Here is a 13,140-nt window from a genome sequence, read left to right as displayed (position 1 = left end):
AGAATGTACTGCTATTTCACATCAACAAGCATTTTACTAATGACTCCATGTTCTCGTTTAGAATTCTATGAGGAGATCTTCTCTTTAGCTCATAGTTTGACATGTCAACAAGTGTCTCCACAGATGTGGCAGCTTCTACCTTTGGTATTTGAGGTTTTTCAGCAAGATGGCTTTGATTACTTTACAGGTGAGTCAAATCAGCATAGAAATACTGAAGATTTCCCTGTTTTGATTTATGTTTAGTCTGTCAATTGAACAAATAATTTTGAATATTCTAAGTGCATCATTGCTTGGATATCAGTAGCAGTTAATGCTCAAAGACCCAGGCATTGATTTCCATTGTATATTTTGATTTTGTTATTACTTTAGATTTTTTTTCTTTAACACATATTCTTACCCTCCTGTTACCTGTCAGTATTCTTTGTATAACCTTTGTATTTTAACTACTAAATATAAAGGAATTCACTTTAAAAATGGTTCATTTCTATATCTAATTAGTATACCTTAATTAAAAGTGGATGTTACAGACAAAATGCTTTAGATTTGCTTTTTTTTTCTTATTAATTTTAATGGGGTGACATTGATAAATCAGGGTACATATATGTTCAGAGAAAACATCTCCAGATTGCTTTTTTTTTTAAGGAGATTTTCAGAAACAAAACATTTATATATTAGTGAAGGTAATAAACTGATGCTTTTTAATACAGATATGATGCCTCTACTTCATAATTATGTGACAGTTGATACAGACACACTTCTGTCTGATACCAAGTATCTTGAAATGATATACAGCATGTGCAAAAAGGTAGGTCATTTTTAATTTGTAGAGCAACATATGTATGTCATGACACTGGTGGACAGCATCAAAGGAACAAAATTGTGAAATTACATGATACTACATTATGATGGAGAGATTAGATGGGTCTAACAGAATAAGGCTTTGAAATGGGCTGGGAACATATGGCTTGCGAGCCAGATGTGGCTCTTTTGGTGGTTGCATCTGGCTCCCAGACAAATCTTTAATAAAAAAATAGTAACGTTAAAAATATAAAACAGCCCTGGCCGGTTGGCTCAGTGGTAGAGCATTGGCCTGGCGTGCAGGAGTCCCGGGTTTGCCCGGCCAGGGCACACAGGAGAGGCGCCCATCTGCTTCTGCACCCCTCCCCCTCTCCTTCCTCTCTGTCTCTCTCTTCCCCTACCGCAGCCAAGGCTCCATTGGAGCAAAGTTGGCCCGGGCACTGAGGATGGCTCTGTGGCCTCTGCCTCAGGCGCTAGAATGGCTCTGGTTGCAACAGAGCAACACCCCAGAAGGGCAGAGCATTGCCCCCTGGTGGGTGTTCTGGGTGGATCCTGGTCGGGCACATGCGGGAGTCAGTCTGACTGCCTCCCCGTTTCCAATTTCAGAAAAATACCCCCCCCAAAAAAAAAAAAGAATAAAAGAAAAACTAATGATTGATGCTTCTCATCTCTCTTCATTCCTATTCGTCTGTCCCTGTCTATCCCTCTCTCTGACTCACTCTCTGTCTCTGTAAAAAATAAATAAATAAAACTTAAAATATATATGTATATAAAACATTCTGCCTGACCAGGCCGTTTCGCAGTGGGTAAAGCGTCAGACTGGGATGCGGAAGACCCAGGTTCAAGACCCAGAGGTCGCCAGCTTGAGCGCAGGCTCATCTGGTTTGAGCAAAAAGCTCACCAGCTTGAACCCAAGGTCGCTGGCTCAAGCAAGGGGTTACTCGGTCTGCTGAAGGCCCGCAGTCAAGGCACATATGAGAACAATCAATGAACAACTAAGGTGTTGCAACGCGCAACAAAAAACTAATGATTGATGCTTCTCATCTCTCCGTTGCTGTCTGTCTGTCCCTGTCTATCTCTCTCTCTGTCTCTATAAAAGAAAAGAAAAAAAATTTTTTTTTAAAATATAAAACATTCTCATGTATTATAATCCATTCGTTTTCTACCGCTCATATTCATGGTTGCAGGTGGCTGGAGCTAATCACAGCTGTCCTCCGGGACAACGCCAAATTTTTATTGGATAATGCATAACGTACACGGCTCATTGTATGGCTCTCACGGAATTACATTTTAAAATATATGGCGTTCGCCCTGGCCGGTTGGCTCAGTGGTAGAGCGTCGGCCTAGCGTGCGGAGGACCCGGGTTCGATTCCCAGCCAGGGCACACAGGAGAAGCGCCCATTTGCTTCTCCACCCCTCCGCCGCGCTTTCCTCTCTGTCTCTCTCTTCCCCTCCCGCAGCCAAGGCTCCATTGGAGCAAAGATGGCCCGGGCGCTGGGGATGGCTCTGTGGCCTCTGCCTCAGGCGCTATTGTGGCTCTGGTCGCAACATGGCGACGCCCAGGATGGGCAGAGCGTCGCCCCCTGGTGGGCAGAGCGTCGCCCCATGGTGGGCGTGCCGGGTGGATCCCGGTCAGGCGCATGCGGGAGTCTGTCTGACTGTCTCTCCCTGTTTCCAGCTTCAGAAAAAATGAAGAAAAAAAAAAAATATATATATATATATGGCGTTCATGGCTCTCTCAGCCAAAAAGGTTCCCGACCCCTGCTTTAAAAGTTTAAACAAGACTTTAATTTCCTAGATGTCACAGTAATGGCTTTGACAAGTTTTTGTCTTGTATTTGCCCTGATATTTAATTGGAATTATAGATATTTTTGATTTTCAGAGTACCTGGAACTTAATCTTAACCTACTTCTTTACTAGGCTTTGAATCAAAAGAAGGAAAGAATCTAGAACTTGAGAAATTTTTGAAAGGATCAGGAATTATTACAGATATTTTATAAAGAAAAACCTTGGCAGCTGCAGATTTATGGAGGCTATATAGCAATTATTTAGGAAATATCAAAATGTGAGGGTTTGTTTTAAAAGTCCAAAGTAGTGAGTCATTTCTTGGAAAAATCGTTAAGATAAATTTATGTTGACTACTACTTTTTTTTCTTTGTTTTTTTTATTTTTCTGAAGCTGGAAACAGGGAGAGACAGTCAGACAGACTCCCGCATGCGCCCGACCGGGATCCACCCGGCACGCCCACCAGGGGCGACGCTCTGCCCACCAGGGGGCGATGCTCTGCCCATCCTGGGCGTCGCCATGTTGCGACCAGAGCCACAACCGGCGCCTGAGGCAGAGGCCACAGAGCCATGCCCAGTGCCCAGGCCATCTTTGCTCCAGTGGAGCCTCGGCTGCGGGAGGGGAAGAGAGAGACAGAGAGGAAAGCGCGGCGGAGGGGTGGAGAAGCAAATGGGCGCTTCTCCTGTGTGCCCTGGCCGGGAATTGAACCCGGGTCCTCCGCACGCTAGGCCGACGCTCTACCGCTGAGCCAACCGGCCAGGGCGTTGAATACTACTTTTAAAAACAAAAATAGAGGTGGAGTAAAATACTTGAATCAGGGTTCTTCAATAGATACTGTAATTGGTAGCATTTGAGTTTCTAACAGTGCTTGGTGAGCGTCAGCATGCTGTTTAATATTAGGCATCTAAAAATGTTTTGCACCATAAAGTTTTTAGCTGGCCTTGTTCTCATTGATACTTTCCCTTAGTCGCAAAGTAATCATCTAATTATGTTATTCAATTTGTATTGCCAATCCTATTATTATGTTTATGTTTATACTCTAGAAATAGATACCTATACCATGATATTTCAGTACACTTATCATTAACATTTTTAGTCCTCTAGTGCTAACTAGCATGCGGATTCCATGTTTTTAATTTATTGTCTGGGGACATTTGCAATCAACAGGCATCTTCTTCCTCCTCTCCCACTCCAATGTCAGTATTTTTTACTTTTTGACAGTGTAGAGGAAAGATTTTCCTAGCAGTATCAGCTTATTTTTTTGTAGTTCTTTACATAAAAGCCAGATATCCCTGAGAAAGGTAAGGTGCTTTAGCTAAGGTGAAGGTCCTTTGACATGTTTGTATGAGAAAGTAGTGGTTGTTAGTATGCTATAGTCCAGAATGGCACTTTGGGAGAGGTGCTTTGATTATGTTTAGATTGGCAAGATTTAGATTGCTAGAATATGACAGTTAAACAACTCTACATCCTCATAGGTGCTTTAGACCATAGTCTGAACACTAATCATTCATACTTAGAATATCTTAAATACTCCAGAGACTGAAGACAGGACAGAAATTCTCAGATTAAAAGGTTTCATGATACCTCGCTCCAAGTTATATTGTGTTGATTAGGTTCTTACAGGAGTTGCAGGAGAAGATGCAGAGTGTCATGCAGCAAAATTGTTAGAAGTCATCATTCTACAGTGCAAAGGACGTGGCATTGATCAGGTCAGTGGAGCTAATTAATGATTTGTATGTGAGGCTTCAGAGAGAAAATCCTTCCCTCCATTTTTTTTCTTTTTGGTTATTTGTTAAATATTCTGTACATTGTTATTTATGACCCCTGGATAAATTGGTTTAAAATTTAACCAGTACATACTAATCATATGTTTAATATGTACAGTATTTGTCAAATATGACTGGCATATTTTATGGCTACTTGTTATCATGCAAGAAGGTTTTGACTTTAGCTTTTCTTACAGTATGTTGTGAGAGTATTGCTTGATATATTACCACTTTGCAGTAAAATAATAGATTTAGTCATTTAATTTCCATGGTCAGTTTCAGTAAGAATTTTTTTTTTAGCTTTATTGAGATACCATTGAAATAGCTGTATAATATTGTATAAGTTGAAGATAAACAGTGTGATGAGTTGATGCATGTATATATTGCAGAAATGATTACCAGAGTAAGTTTGCCCAATAGGAATATTGTGTATCCATGGTTGCTAGTGTGGCAAGGCTCTAAAACCTCAGTAAAGCTTTGTCTCTCTAAAATTAGATATCCTAGTGAAATGCCTCAACAAAAAAATCTATGGTATTATTTAATGGGATTGGCAAAGAGGGTAAATATGGATATGATAATTAGACTATTACAATTTTGAAATATTTTGGTGCCTTTCTTTATAGTGCATTCCCCTATTTGTGGAAGCAGCTTTAGAGAGACTGACAAGAGAGGTGAAGACAAGTGAACTTCGAACAATGTGCCTACAAGTTGCCATTGCAGCTTTGTATTATAATCCACACCTACTTCTTAATACCTTAGAAAATCTTCGCTTTCCTAATAATGTTGAACCAGTTACAAATCATTTTATTACACAGTGGCTTAATGATGTTGATTGTTTCTTGGGGTAAGTGACATATATTGGATATTTGTTTATTTAACTTTGTAGGGAACTTAAGAAAAAAGGAGAAATTCTTTTATTTCTATTTTTTAGGCTACATGACAGAAAGATGTGTGTTCTGGGCCTTTGTGCTCTTATTGATATGGAACAGATACCACAAGTTTTAAATCAGGTTTCTGGACAGATTTTGCCAGCTTTTATCCTATTATTTAATGGATTAAAAAGAGCATATGCCTGCCATGCAGAACATGAGAATAACAGTGATGACGATGATGAAGCTGATGATGATGATGAAACAGGTAAGGGATTGTGATAGATGGAGCCAAACTTCCCTACTTAGAAATATCACTGGGTATGACCTGTGGTAGCGCAGTGGATAAAGCATTGACCTGGAATGCTGAGGTTGCCAGTTCAAAACCCTGGGTTTGCCAGGTCGAGGCACATAAGGAAGCAACTACTATGAGTTGATGCTTCCTGCTCCTCTCCCTCTTTCTCTCTCAGTCCTCTCTCTAAAATCAATAAATAAAATATTTTTTAAAAAGGAAAAAGGTAAGACTATACTTTCAGGGATCATTTCTATAGTTTGTTACTAGAGAGGTTTCTCTGCTCGTGTAGAGTACCCGAAACCACGAGGAGGAGTTACAGTGTTCTCTCCTGAGTGTGAAGCCAGCTCTTGGTGTTGCTTGTGCAACTGCCTTTTGCCATTGATGATCGTTCTTCTCTTCCTTTGGGAGAATAAGAGGGAGCGAACGCAGTCTGAGTGGTGTAAAAAAAAAAAAAAAGTAAAAAAAAATACGAAAATGGTATCATGGACTTAACTTGTTTAATTAGCTCTTTTTCTAAAGATATGTGGGATCATAACTAAATGTTTTTATTTTCATTATTTATAGAAAGACTGAGGGCCATGAAGGCAGGAATTTCGGCTATTATCTTCTAACACCAAAGCACTTCTAGTCATTTATGGTTCTTAGCGTCGGCAAACATTTATCATTTATTAGTGTTAAAACCTAAGCATCCTGCCTGACCAGTGGTAGTACAGTGAATAAAGCTGGGGTCACTGGTTCAAAGCCCTGAGGTCACTAGCTCTGGGCACAAGCTCAGCAGTGTGGCATCACTGACTTGAATAAGGTAATCCATATGATCCCAAATCTCACCAGCTTGAGCCCAGGGGGACACTGGCATGCCCTGGTCAAGGCTTGTACAAGAAGCAATTAATGTACAACTAAAGTGAAAGCAACATAAGTTGGTGTTTCTCACCCTCTCACTGTCTCTCAAAACAAAACAAAAACCCCCCAAAAAAACTAAGCATTCTGTCAAATATAGTTAATCAGATGTTGCCTAACACATTTTACCTATAAGGCACTGAAGACTACAAGAGAATAAATTAATAGAATGTTGGTTAAGAGAAGTTGTTATAATGGTTCCAAAATAAGACAGCTATTGCCATTTTGTCTTTTATCATTTACTAACTTAGCCATTTAAAAATCTTGCAAAATGTGTGGATATAATATAAACTGTATTACTTTACTATTGGTGTTTGGTTTGGTATATACCATATGACCCAGAGTACACCAAGTGCTGAATCTCATATTATAAAATCCTTTTTCAAACCTATAATATTAAAAATTGTGATTGGATTTCTTGCATTCCTATGAGTATTTTTCCCCGTTTATTGTTGAACATTATATATATATATATATATATATATAAACACCAATTCTTAGAAACTCTTTCTTGAATTTAATCAGTTGTGATTTGTAATTTATGATTATCACTGTCAGTTTGTTGAGTAACAGAATATTGCAATACAGTATTAACAAAAGTGCCTATTTTATGACTTGGTGCAGAGGAACTGGGGAGTGATGAAGATGACATTGATGAAGACGGTCAAGAATATTTGGAGATTCTGGCTAAGCAAGCAGGTGAAGATGGAGATGATGATGATTGGGAAGAAAATGATGCTGAGGAGACTGCTCTGGAAGGCTATTCCACAATCATTGATGATGAAGATAACCCTGTTGATGAGTATCAGATATTTAAAGCTATATTTCAAAGTAAGTCAACTTCTTAGTAATTCATATACTTCTATAGGATTCATTTCCATTAACCAATATGTTGTTATATCTGTACCTTAGGGATTTGGATATATCAAACACAAATAGAATATGATTTAGGATTGTTAAAGTAATCCAAGTTATTTCTACTGTTGCCATAGTTTGAGAGCATTTTTTTTATCCTGTTTTTATTTAGATAACAATTTTGAAACATGCACATTACAGGAAAATAGTATAGTTCAAAATGTTTATACAGTGATAGTTCCTCTTTCCCACTTCTGATTTTAACTTCCCAGCTCATCCCAGAAGTATCCACTCTTCTGTTTCTATTTGTGTTTGTTTATATTTTCTTTCAAACCCACACTTACCTGTATAATAATCGGACAATTTGTAAATAATGGCCTTGGAAATTTATTCCTTTTTTTTTTTTTTCGCCTGTGTCACAGTGTATGTGGCTATAGAATACTGGTGCTAGTTTTGCTTTGTGTTTTTTGTGGGGGGGGGGGGGTACCATCATGTATTTGGATTTCAACAAAATCCAACAGATGTGTTCTCCCATTCAGCTTAGAAATTAAAATTGGCATAGTTGAAATACTCTTTTCCCCCAGAGTTAACTATTGTAATTATTGTGCTGACTAGCATTCCTATGCATTACAAACTTAGTTTTCCAAGGCCATGACAGCGTTTTTGATGCAGGTTTGCAGAAACACAAAGCAATGGTTTCTGAGCTACATGGCAGGCAGCAAGAACTGAGGTGCCAAGAACTACTGAGTTGCTTTTATCCATGACTTTGTATTTTGTAAAATTAAACACATGTTAATCCCTAAAGGATTATGGGATTATGATAATAGATTGCTGTGCACAGTAAATGCCATAAAGTAGAAATATAAAATTGTGATTGAATGTCAGATTTCCCTGACAAGATTCCTAGCACACCAAGTACATGAGAATCAGAATTTTTTAATTTACTATATAAAAAATGTTTTTTTGTTGAAAATCTTTATACAGAGCCTGACCAGGCGGTGGCACAGTGGATAGAGCATTGGACTGGGATGCAGAGGACTCAGGTTCAAGACCCCAAGGTCACCAGCTTGAGCATGGGCTCATCTGGTTTGAGCAAAGCTCACCAGCTTGGACCCAAGGTCGCGGGCTCGAGCAAGGGGTTACTCGGTCTGCTGAAGGCCCACGGTCAAGGCACATATGAGAAAGCAATCAGTTAACAACTAAGGTGTCACAACGAAAAACTAATAATTGATACTTCTCATCTCTCTCTTTTCCTGTCTGTCTGTCTCTATCTATCCCTCTCTCTGACTCTCTTTCTCTGTTAAAAAAAAGAAATCTTTATACAGAAAATTTTTTTCTTTTTCTGTTTACTCACCAGGCACATGCCCCTTGTATAGGTACTTAATTGAAATAGGAAAATACAGTGTGTCCGTAAAGTCATGATGCACTTTTTTTTTCTGAAGTTGGAAACAGGGAGGCAGTTAGACAGACTCCCACATGGGCCCGACCGGGATCCACCCCGGCACGCCCACCAGGGGGCGATGCTCTGCCCATCTTGGGGCGTCGCTCTGCCGCAATCAGAACCATTCTAGCACCTGAGGCAGAGGCCACAGAGCCTTCCTCAGCACCGGGGCAAACTGCTCCAATGGAGCCTTGGCTGCGGGAGGGGAAGAGAGAGACAGAGAGGAAGGAGAGGGGGAGGGGTGTAGAAGCAGATGGGCGCTTCTCCTGTGTACCCTGGCCGGGAATCGAACCCGGGACTCCTGCACGCCAGGCCGACGCTCTACTACTGAGTCAACCGGCCAGGGCCTCATGGTGCACTTTTGACCAGTCACAGAAAAGCAACAAAAGACGATAGAAATGTGAAATCTGCACCAAATAAAATGAAAACTCTCCCAATTTTATACCTATTCAGTGCAGTTTGATGTGGGCTCACACACAGATTTTTTAGGGTTCCTTAGGTAGCTATCCCGTATAGCCTCTACAGACTCATCACTGACTGATGGCCTACTGCCTACCAGAACCGGGTTTCTCCACCAAACTGCCAGTTTCCTTCAACTGCTTATCCCATCGATAATGTCATTCCTATGTGATGGTGCTTCATTATAAACGCGCTGATCTTCATGTTGCACTTTGGTCATAGATTCGAATTTAGCAAGCCACAGAACGCATTGAACTTTCCTCTGTACCGTCCACATCTCAACTGGCATGGCCATGGGCTGCTCCACTATATACACGGTGTTATGTCATCATCTGCACATGAGCACATGCTGCCACATCAACCTACAGAAACTGGGAGGGTTTTCCTTTTATTTGGTGCAGATTTCACATTTCTATCGTCTTTTGTTGCTTTCCTGTGACCAGTCAAAAGTGCACCATGACTTTACGGACACACTGTACATGGTCAGACTTACTACCAATACATCAACTTTACCTAGTGCATGTTTTCATGAACCATTGTGAAGTTTTTGATGCCTGGTTTTGTGACATGCTAGGAAAATTGATTCTCCCTTTGTCACAGATTGAGTTTGACCATTATTGAGGCTATAATATTAAAAATGTGTGAGCATCACTTTTAAGTACTTCAGAGCTTTCTATAGAAAGACAGTAGATATGTAAGAGAGGTTCTTGAATAGACAGTACAGAAGTAAATGAAACCTTTATTTTGTACCATTAATTTAGGGATTTGAGAATTCTAACCAAAGTAGTTTTGATTATTATCAAGTTAATTTGACTCTGAATTTTTTTTTAAGTGAGAGGAGGGAAGAAAGGGAGACAGACTCCTGCATGAGCCCGAATAGGATCCATCCAGCAACCCCTGTTTGAGGCCAAAGCTCAAATCAACTGAGCTTTCCTCAGTACTTGAGACTGACGCTGGGATTATAATAATAGATTGCTGTGCACAGTAAATGCCATAAAGTAGAAATATAAAATTGTGATTGAATGTCAGATTTCCCCGACAAGATTGATGCTAGGACCAGCAGAGCTATCCTCAGTGCCCGGGTTGATGTTGGGACCAATCGGAGCCACTGACTGCAAGATGGGAAAAGATAGAGAAGGGGAACAAGGAAGGGAAGAGAAGCGGATGGTCGCTTCTCATGTGTGCTGTGACTGGGGATCAAACCAGGGATGTTCGCATGCTGGGCTGACACTCTATCCCCTGAGCCAATGGCCAGGGCCACCTCTGAATTTTTTTAATGTGGTTTATTACTTACCACATAAGGACTGACTTAGGCTCTGAATCCTTATTTGTCATAGATAAGAATTATGAAAAAGATTGGGTTTTTTCGAGGCATTAAAGCTAAACCAGAATTTTTTCTCCCTGTATCCTTTGTTTCACAAGTAAATTATTTTTGAGGGAACATGAAAGAAGATCAGAATTTTAGTACTAGAGGTGGAATACAGGGAACAGAACAGAAAGGAGCTACTTGGCCTTTCTTATTATTGTCCTTTCCCCATTTCTTTTCTTTTCAATAGCTATACAAAATCGTAATCCTGTGTGGTATCAGGCTCTGACTCATGGTCTTAATGAAGAACAAAGAAAACAGTTACAGGATATAGCAACTCTAGCCGATCAAAGAAGGGCAGCCCATGGTATGTTAATTGACAACTCCTCTTTAATGCATTTCATGATTGGATATAGCTTTAAATTTCTGTATTAAATGATTTTTAATTATATAGAACTGCAGTTGTTGCAGGTGATAGGAATTTGATCTCAAGGAATAAAATGAAGAAATGAATTTTGTGACTGGCTACAGTTTACTGATTTTGTGTTTTTCTGAAGTGAGAAGCGGGGAGGCTGACAGACTCCCACATGTGCCCAACTGGGATCCACCTGGCATGCCCACCAGGGGGCGATGCTCTGCCCATCTGGGGCGTTGCTCCAGTGGAGCCTTGGTTGCATGAGGGGAAGAGAGAAAGGGGGTGGGGGTGAAAAAAAGCAGGTGGGCGCTTCTCTTATGTGCCCTGGCTGGGAATCAAACCCAGGACATGCTGGGCTGACGCTCTACCGCTGAGCCAACAGGCCAGGGCCCAGTTTACTGATTTTAAGTGTAGCTAAAGACTACTTTTAGTGTGCAGAAGCTTTAATAAGGTTGCTCAAACACATAGTGATGGCTTGATAGTTGAAAATCCTATTAAAATAAAAAATTAAAAGTTATAGGAACTGCTCTCTCAGAATTATATTAAAGAAAACCCCAGACATATCCTTGTTTTCTCATATTTAAACATTCTGGCCAGTATTTTAGATAATGCATAGCCTAACTTTGGAACTTCCTTCCCAATACTAATAGTTAAGCTATTGTTAATATGTCGATTTCTTGTGTTCTCCAGAGTAGTAAGATGATTGCTTGCTCTATTCAACTATCACTTACTTCTTTTCTAGAATCCAAAATGATTGAGAAGCATGGAGGATATAAATTCAGTGCTCCAGTTGTGCCAAGCTCTTTCAATTTTGGAGGCCCAGCACCAGGGATGAATTGAGTGATCACTTTCCTTCCTACTGTGTGATTGTAGTGATGAGCTTGTGTTCCTCCTAGTAGCAGTTCCAGAACTGGTTCATGTTATCTACTCTAAACTAATTGATCAATTGATGGACAAAAAAAAAGTACCCGGATGTCAGACCTGATCATGCAACTTGGCACTGAAAAAGAAACCAGAGGGATTTTGTGGGGGGAGGCAGGAAACTTGGGGGAGGGGGTATTTTCTTTATTTTTGAAGAAAGTAACATTCTGACTGACAGTTCAAGTGACACTGTGGAAAAATGAAATGAGGGGATGTCATGAAGGCAGCTTTTCTTTTTCTGAGGAAAAAATAGGCATGGGCTACAGGACTATTTAAAACGTCTCATTTACAGTATAAGCTCAAAAGTAGATGTAATTTTTACACCTATGAGTATTTGTCTGATTTTTGTCTCTTTCTCACCGTTGAGTATCTACTCTTCATATGTAAATAAGGTCATTGACAACCTTATTCAATATTCATCTTTTCACTCATCAAAGATTGTTCCTGTGTAGATTATTGGACATTTATTGTAGCACTACATAACTGATTTTTAAAAATCTGTAAATGAATTAGCACTTTCATATTGAAACAAGCCTGCTAGCCTATGTATAAAATAGCAAAATGTTTGCTGTTTATAAAAAGAAGGGATGTAATGGGGTGGGGGGCTAGGGTAATTTCAAGTTATTAATTTAAAAATGAACTAGCAATTTTGTACCTGGTGACTTTGTGGTGCGCTCACCTCTGATAGTGACTTGAATTCGGTATGTTAAAAGAGGTTAATGATATTTCATTGCTGCTAAAAAATGGCAACACCCTCTGTGTCCTGTTTTTTCTTAAAGCTCTCAGTGTACAAGTGGATATTTGGATACAAGACCTTACTGTAACAAATAAAGAAAGGTGATATTTGAAGCATGTAAATTGGACATAAAGTTCTACTCTTAAAGAGTTATCAAGCGTTATGGCTAAACATTGATATATGCAATCTATTATTAAAAGAACTTAATTCGGCTATTATGTCTTGATTTGATTGCAGTGTCTTCCTGATTATAAATTTTTTCCTCAATGACCTGTTTTTATTCTGTACCTAGAAAGAGTGCAAATGCACACTTTTAAATTTTTACATTTAACACATGCCCTCCTCCCTTACCCCTTTTGTGGTATCTGATATTAAATAGATAGGCTGAAGGCACATGGTTTTCTCCAAAACCACTATTAATACCACTGCAAAAACAAGCCAGCAGCAAGACAGTGTGGAGAGGTTGGCTTGCTTCCCTCTCTCTTAACTGCATGTTCAAAAATAAGCCTTTACTGATATTAAACATCTGTCAGATGAGTCATACATTGGGTTATTTTTTTATATACATATATACACACAATATTTCAAATTGAAAGC

The 13,140-nt window shown here is 39.6% G+C and overlaps 1 protein-coding gene and 1 non-coding gene across 2 annotated transcripts in view; both read left to right on the top strand.

The window, feature by feature from the left end:
• The window catches only part of IPO7 (importin 7), a 78,615-nt gene extending 65,854 nt beyond the window's left edge, over positions 1-12,761 (top strand). The window contains exons 18-25 of the mRNA XM_066366042.1: positions 62-187; positions 708-805; positions 4,197-4,292; positions 4,973-5,193; positions 5,281-5,486; positions 7,035-7,241; positions 10,722-10,838; positions 11,629-12,761. Of these exons, the coding sequence (XP_066222139.1) occupies positions 62-187; positions 708-805; positions 4,197-4,292; positions 4,973-5,193; positions 5,281-5,486; positions 7,035-7,241; positions 10,722-10,838; positions 11,629-11,726 (1,169 nt within the window). The 3' untranslated portion in view covers positions 11,727-12,761. The remainder of the gene's footprint in view (positions 1-61; positions 188-707; positions 806-4,196; positions 4,293-4,972; positions 5,194-5,280; positions 5,487-7,034; positions 7,242-10,721; positions 10,839-11,628) is intronic.
• On the top strand, positions 5,739-5,952 carry LOC136390108 (small nucleolar RNA U3). Its single transcript, XR_010748593.1, has one exon. It is a non-coding gene; the product is annotated as a small nucleolar RNA U3 (small nucleolar RNA).
• Positions 12,762-13,140: the final 379 nt, after the last annotated feature.

The sequence above is a fragment of the Saccopteryx leptura genome, chromosome 1, assembly GCF_036850995.1.
Source record: "Saccopteryx leptura isolate mSacLep1 chromosome 1, mSacLep1_pri_phased_curated, whole genome shotgun sequence".
Classification (NCBI taxonomy): domain Eukaryota; kingdom Metazoa; phylum Chordata; class Mammalia; order Chiroptera; family Emballonuridae; genus Saccopteryx; species Saccopteryx leptura.
The sequence above is the reverse complement of the archived record's forward strand: the minus strand, read 5'-3'. Positions and strand labels throughout refer to the sequence as shown.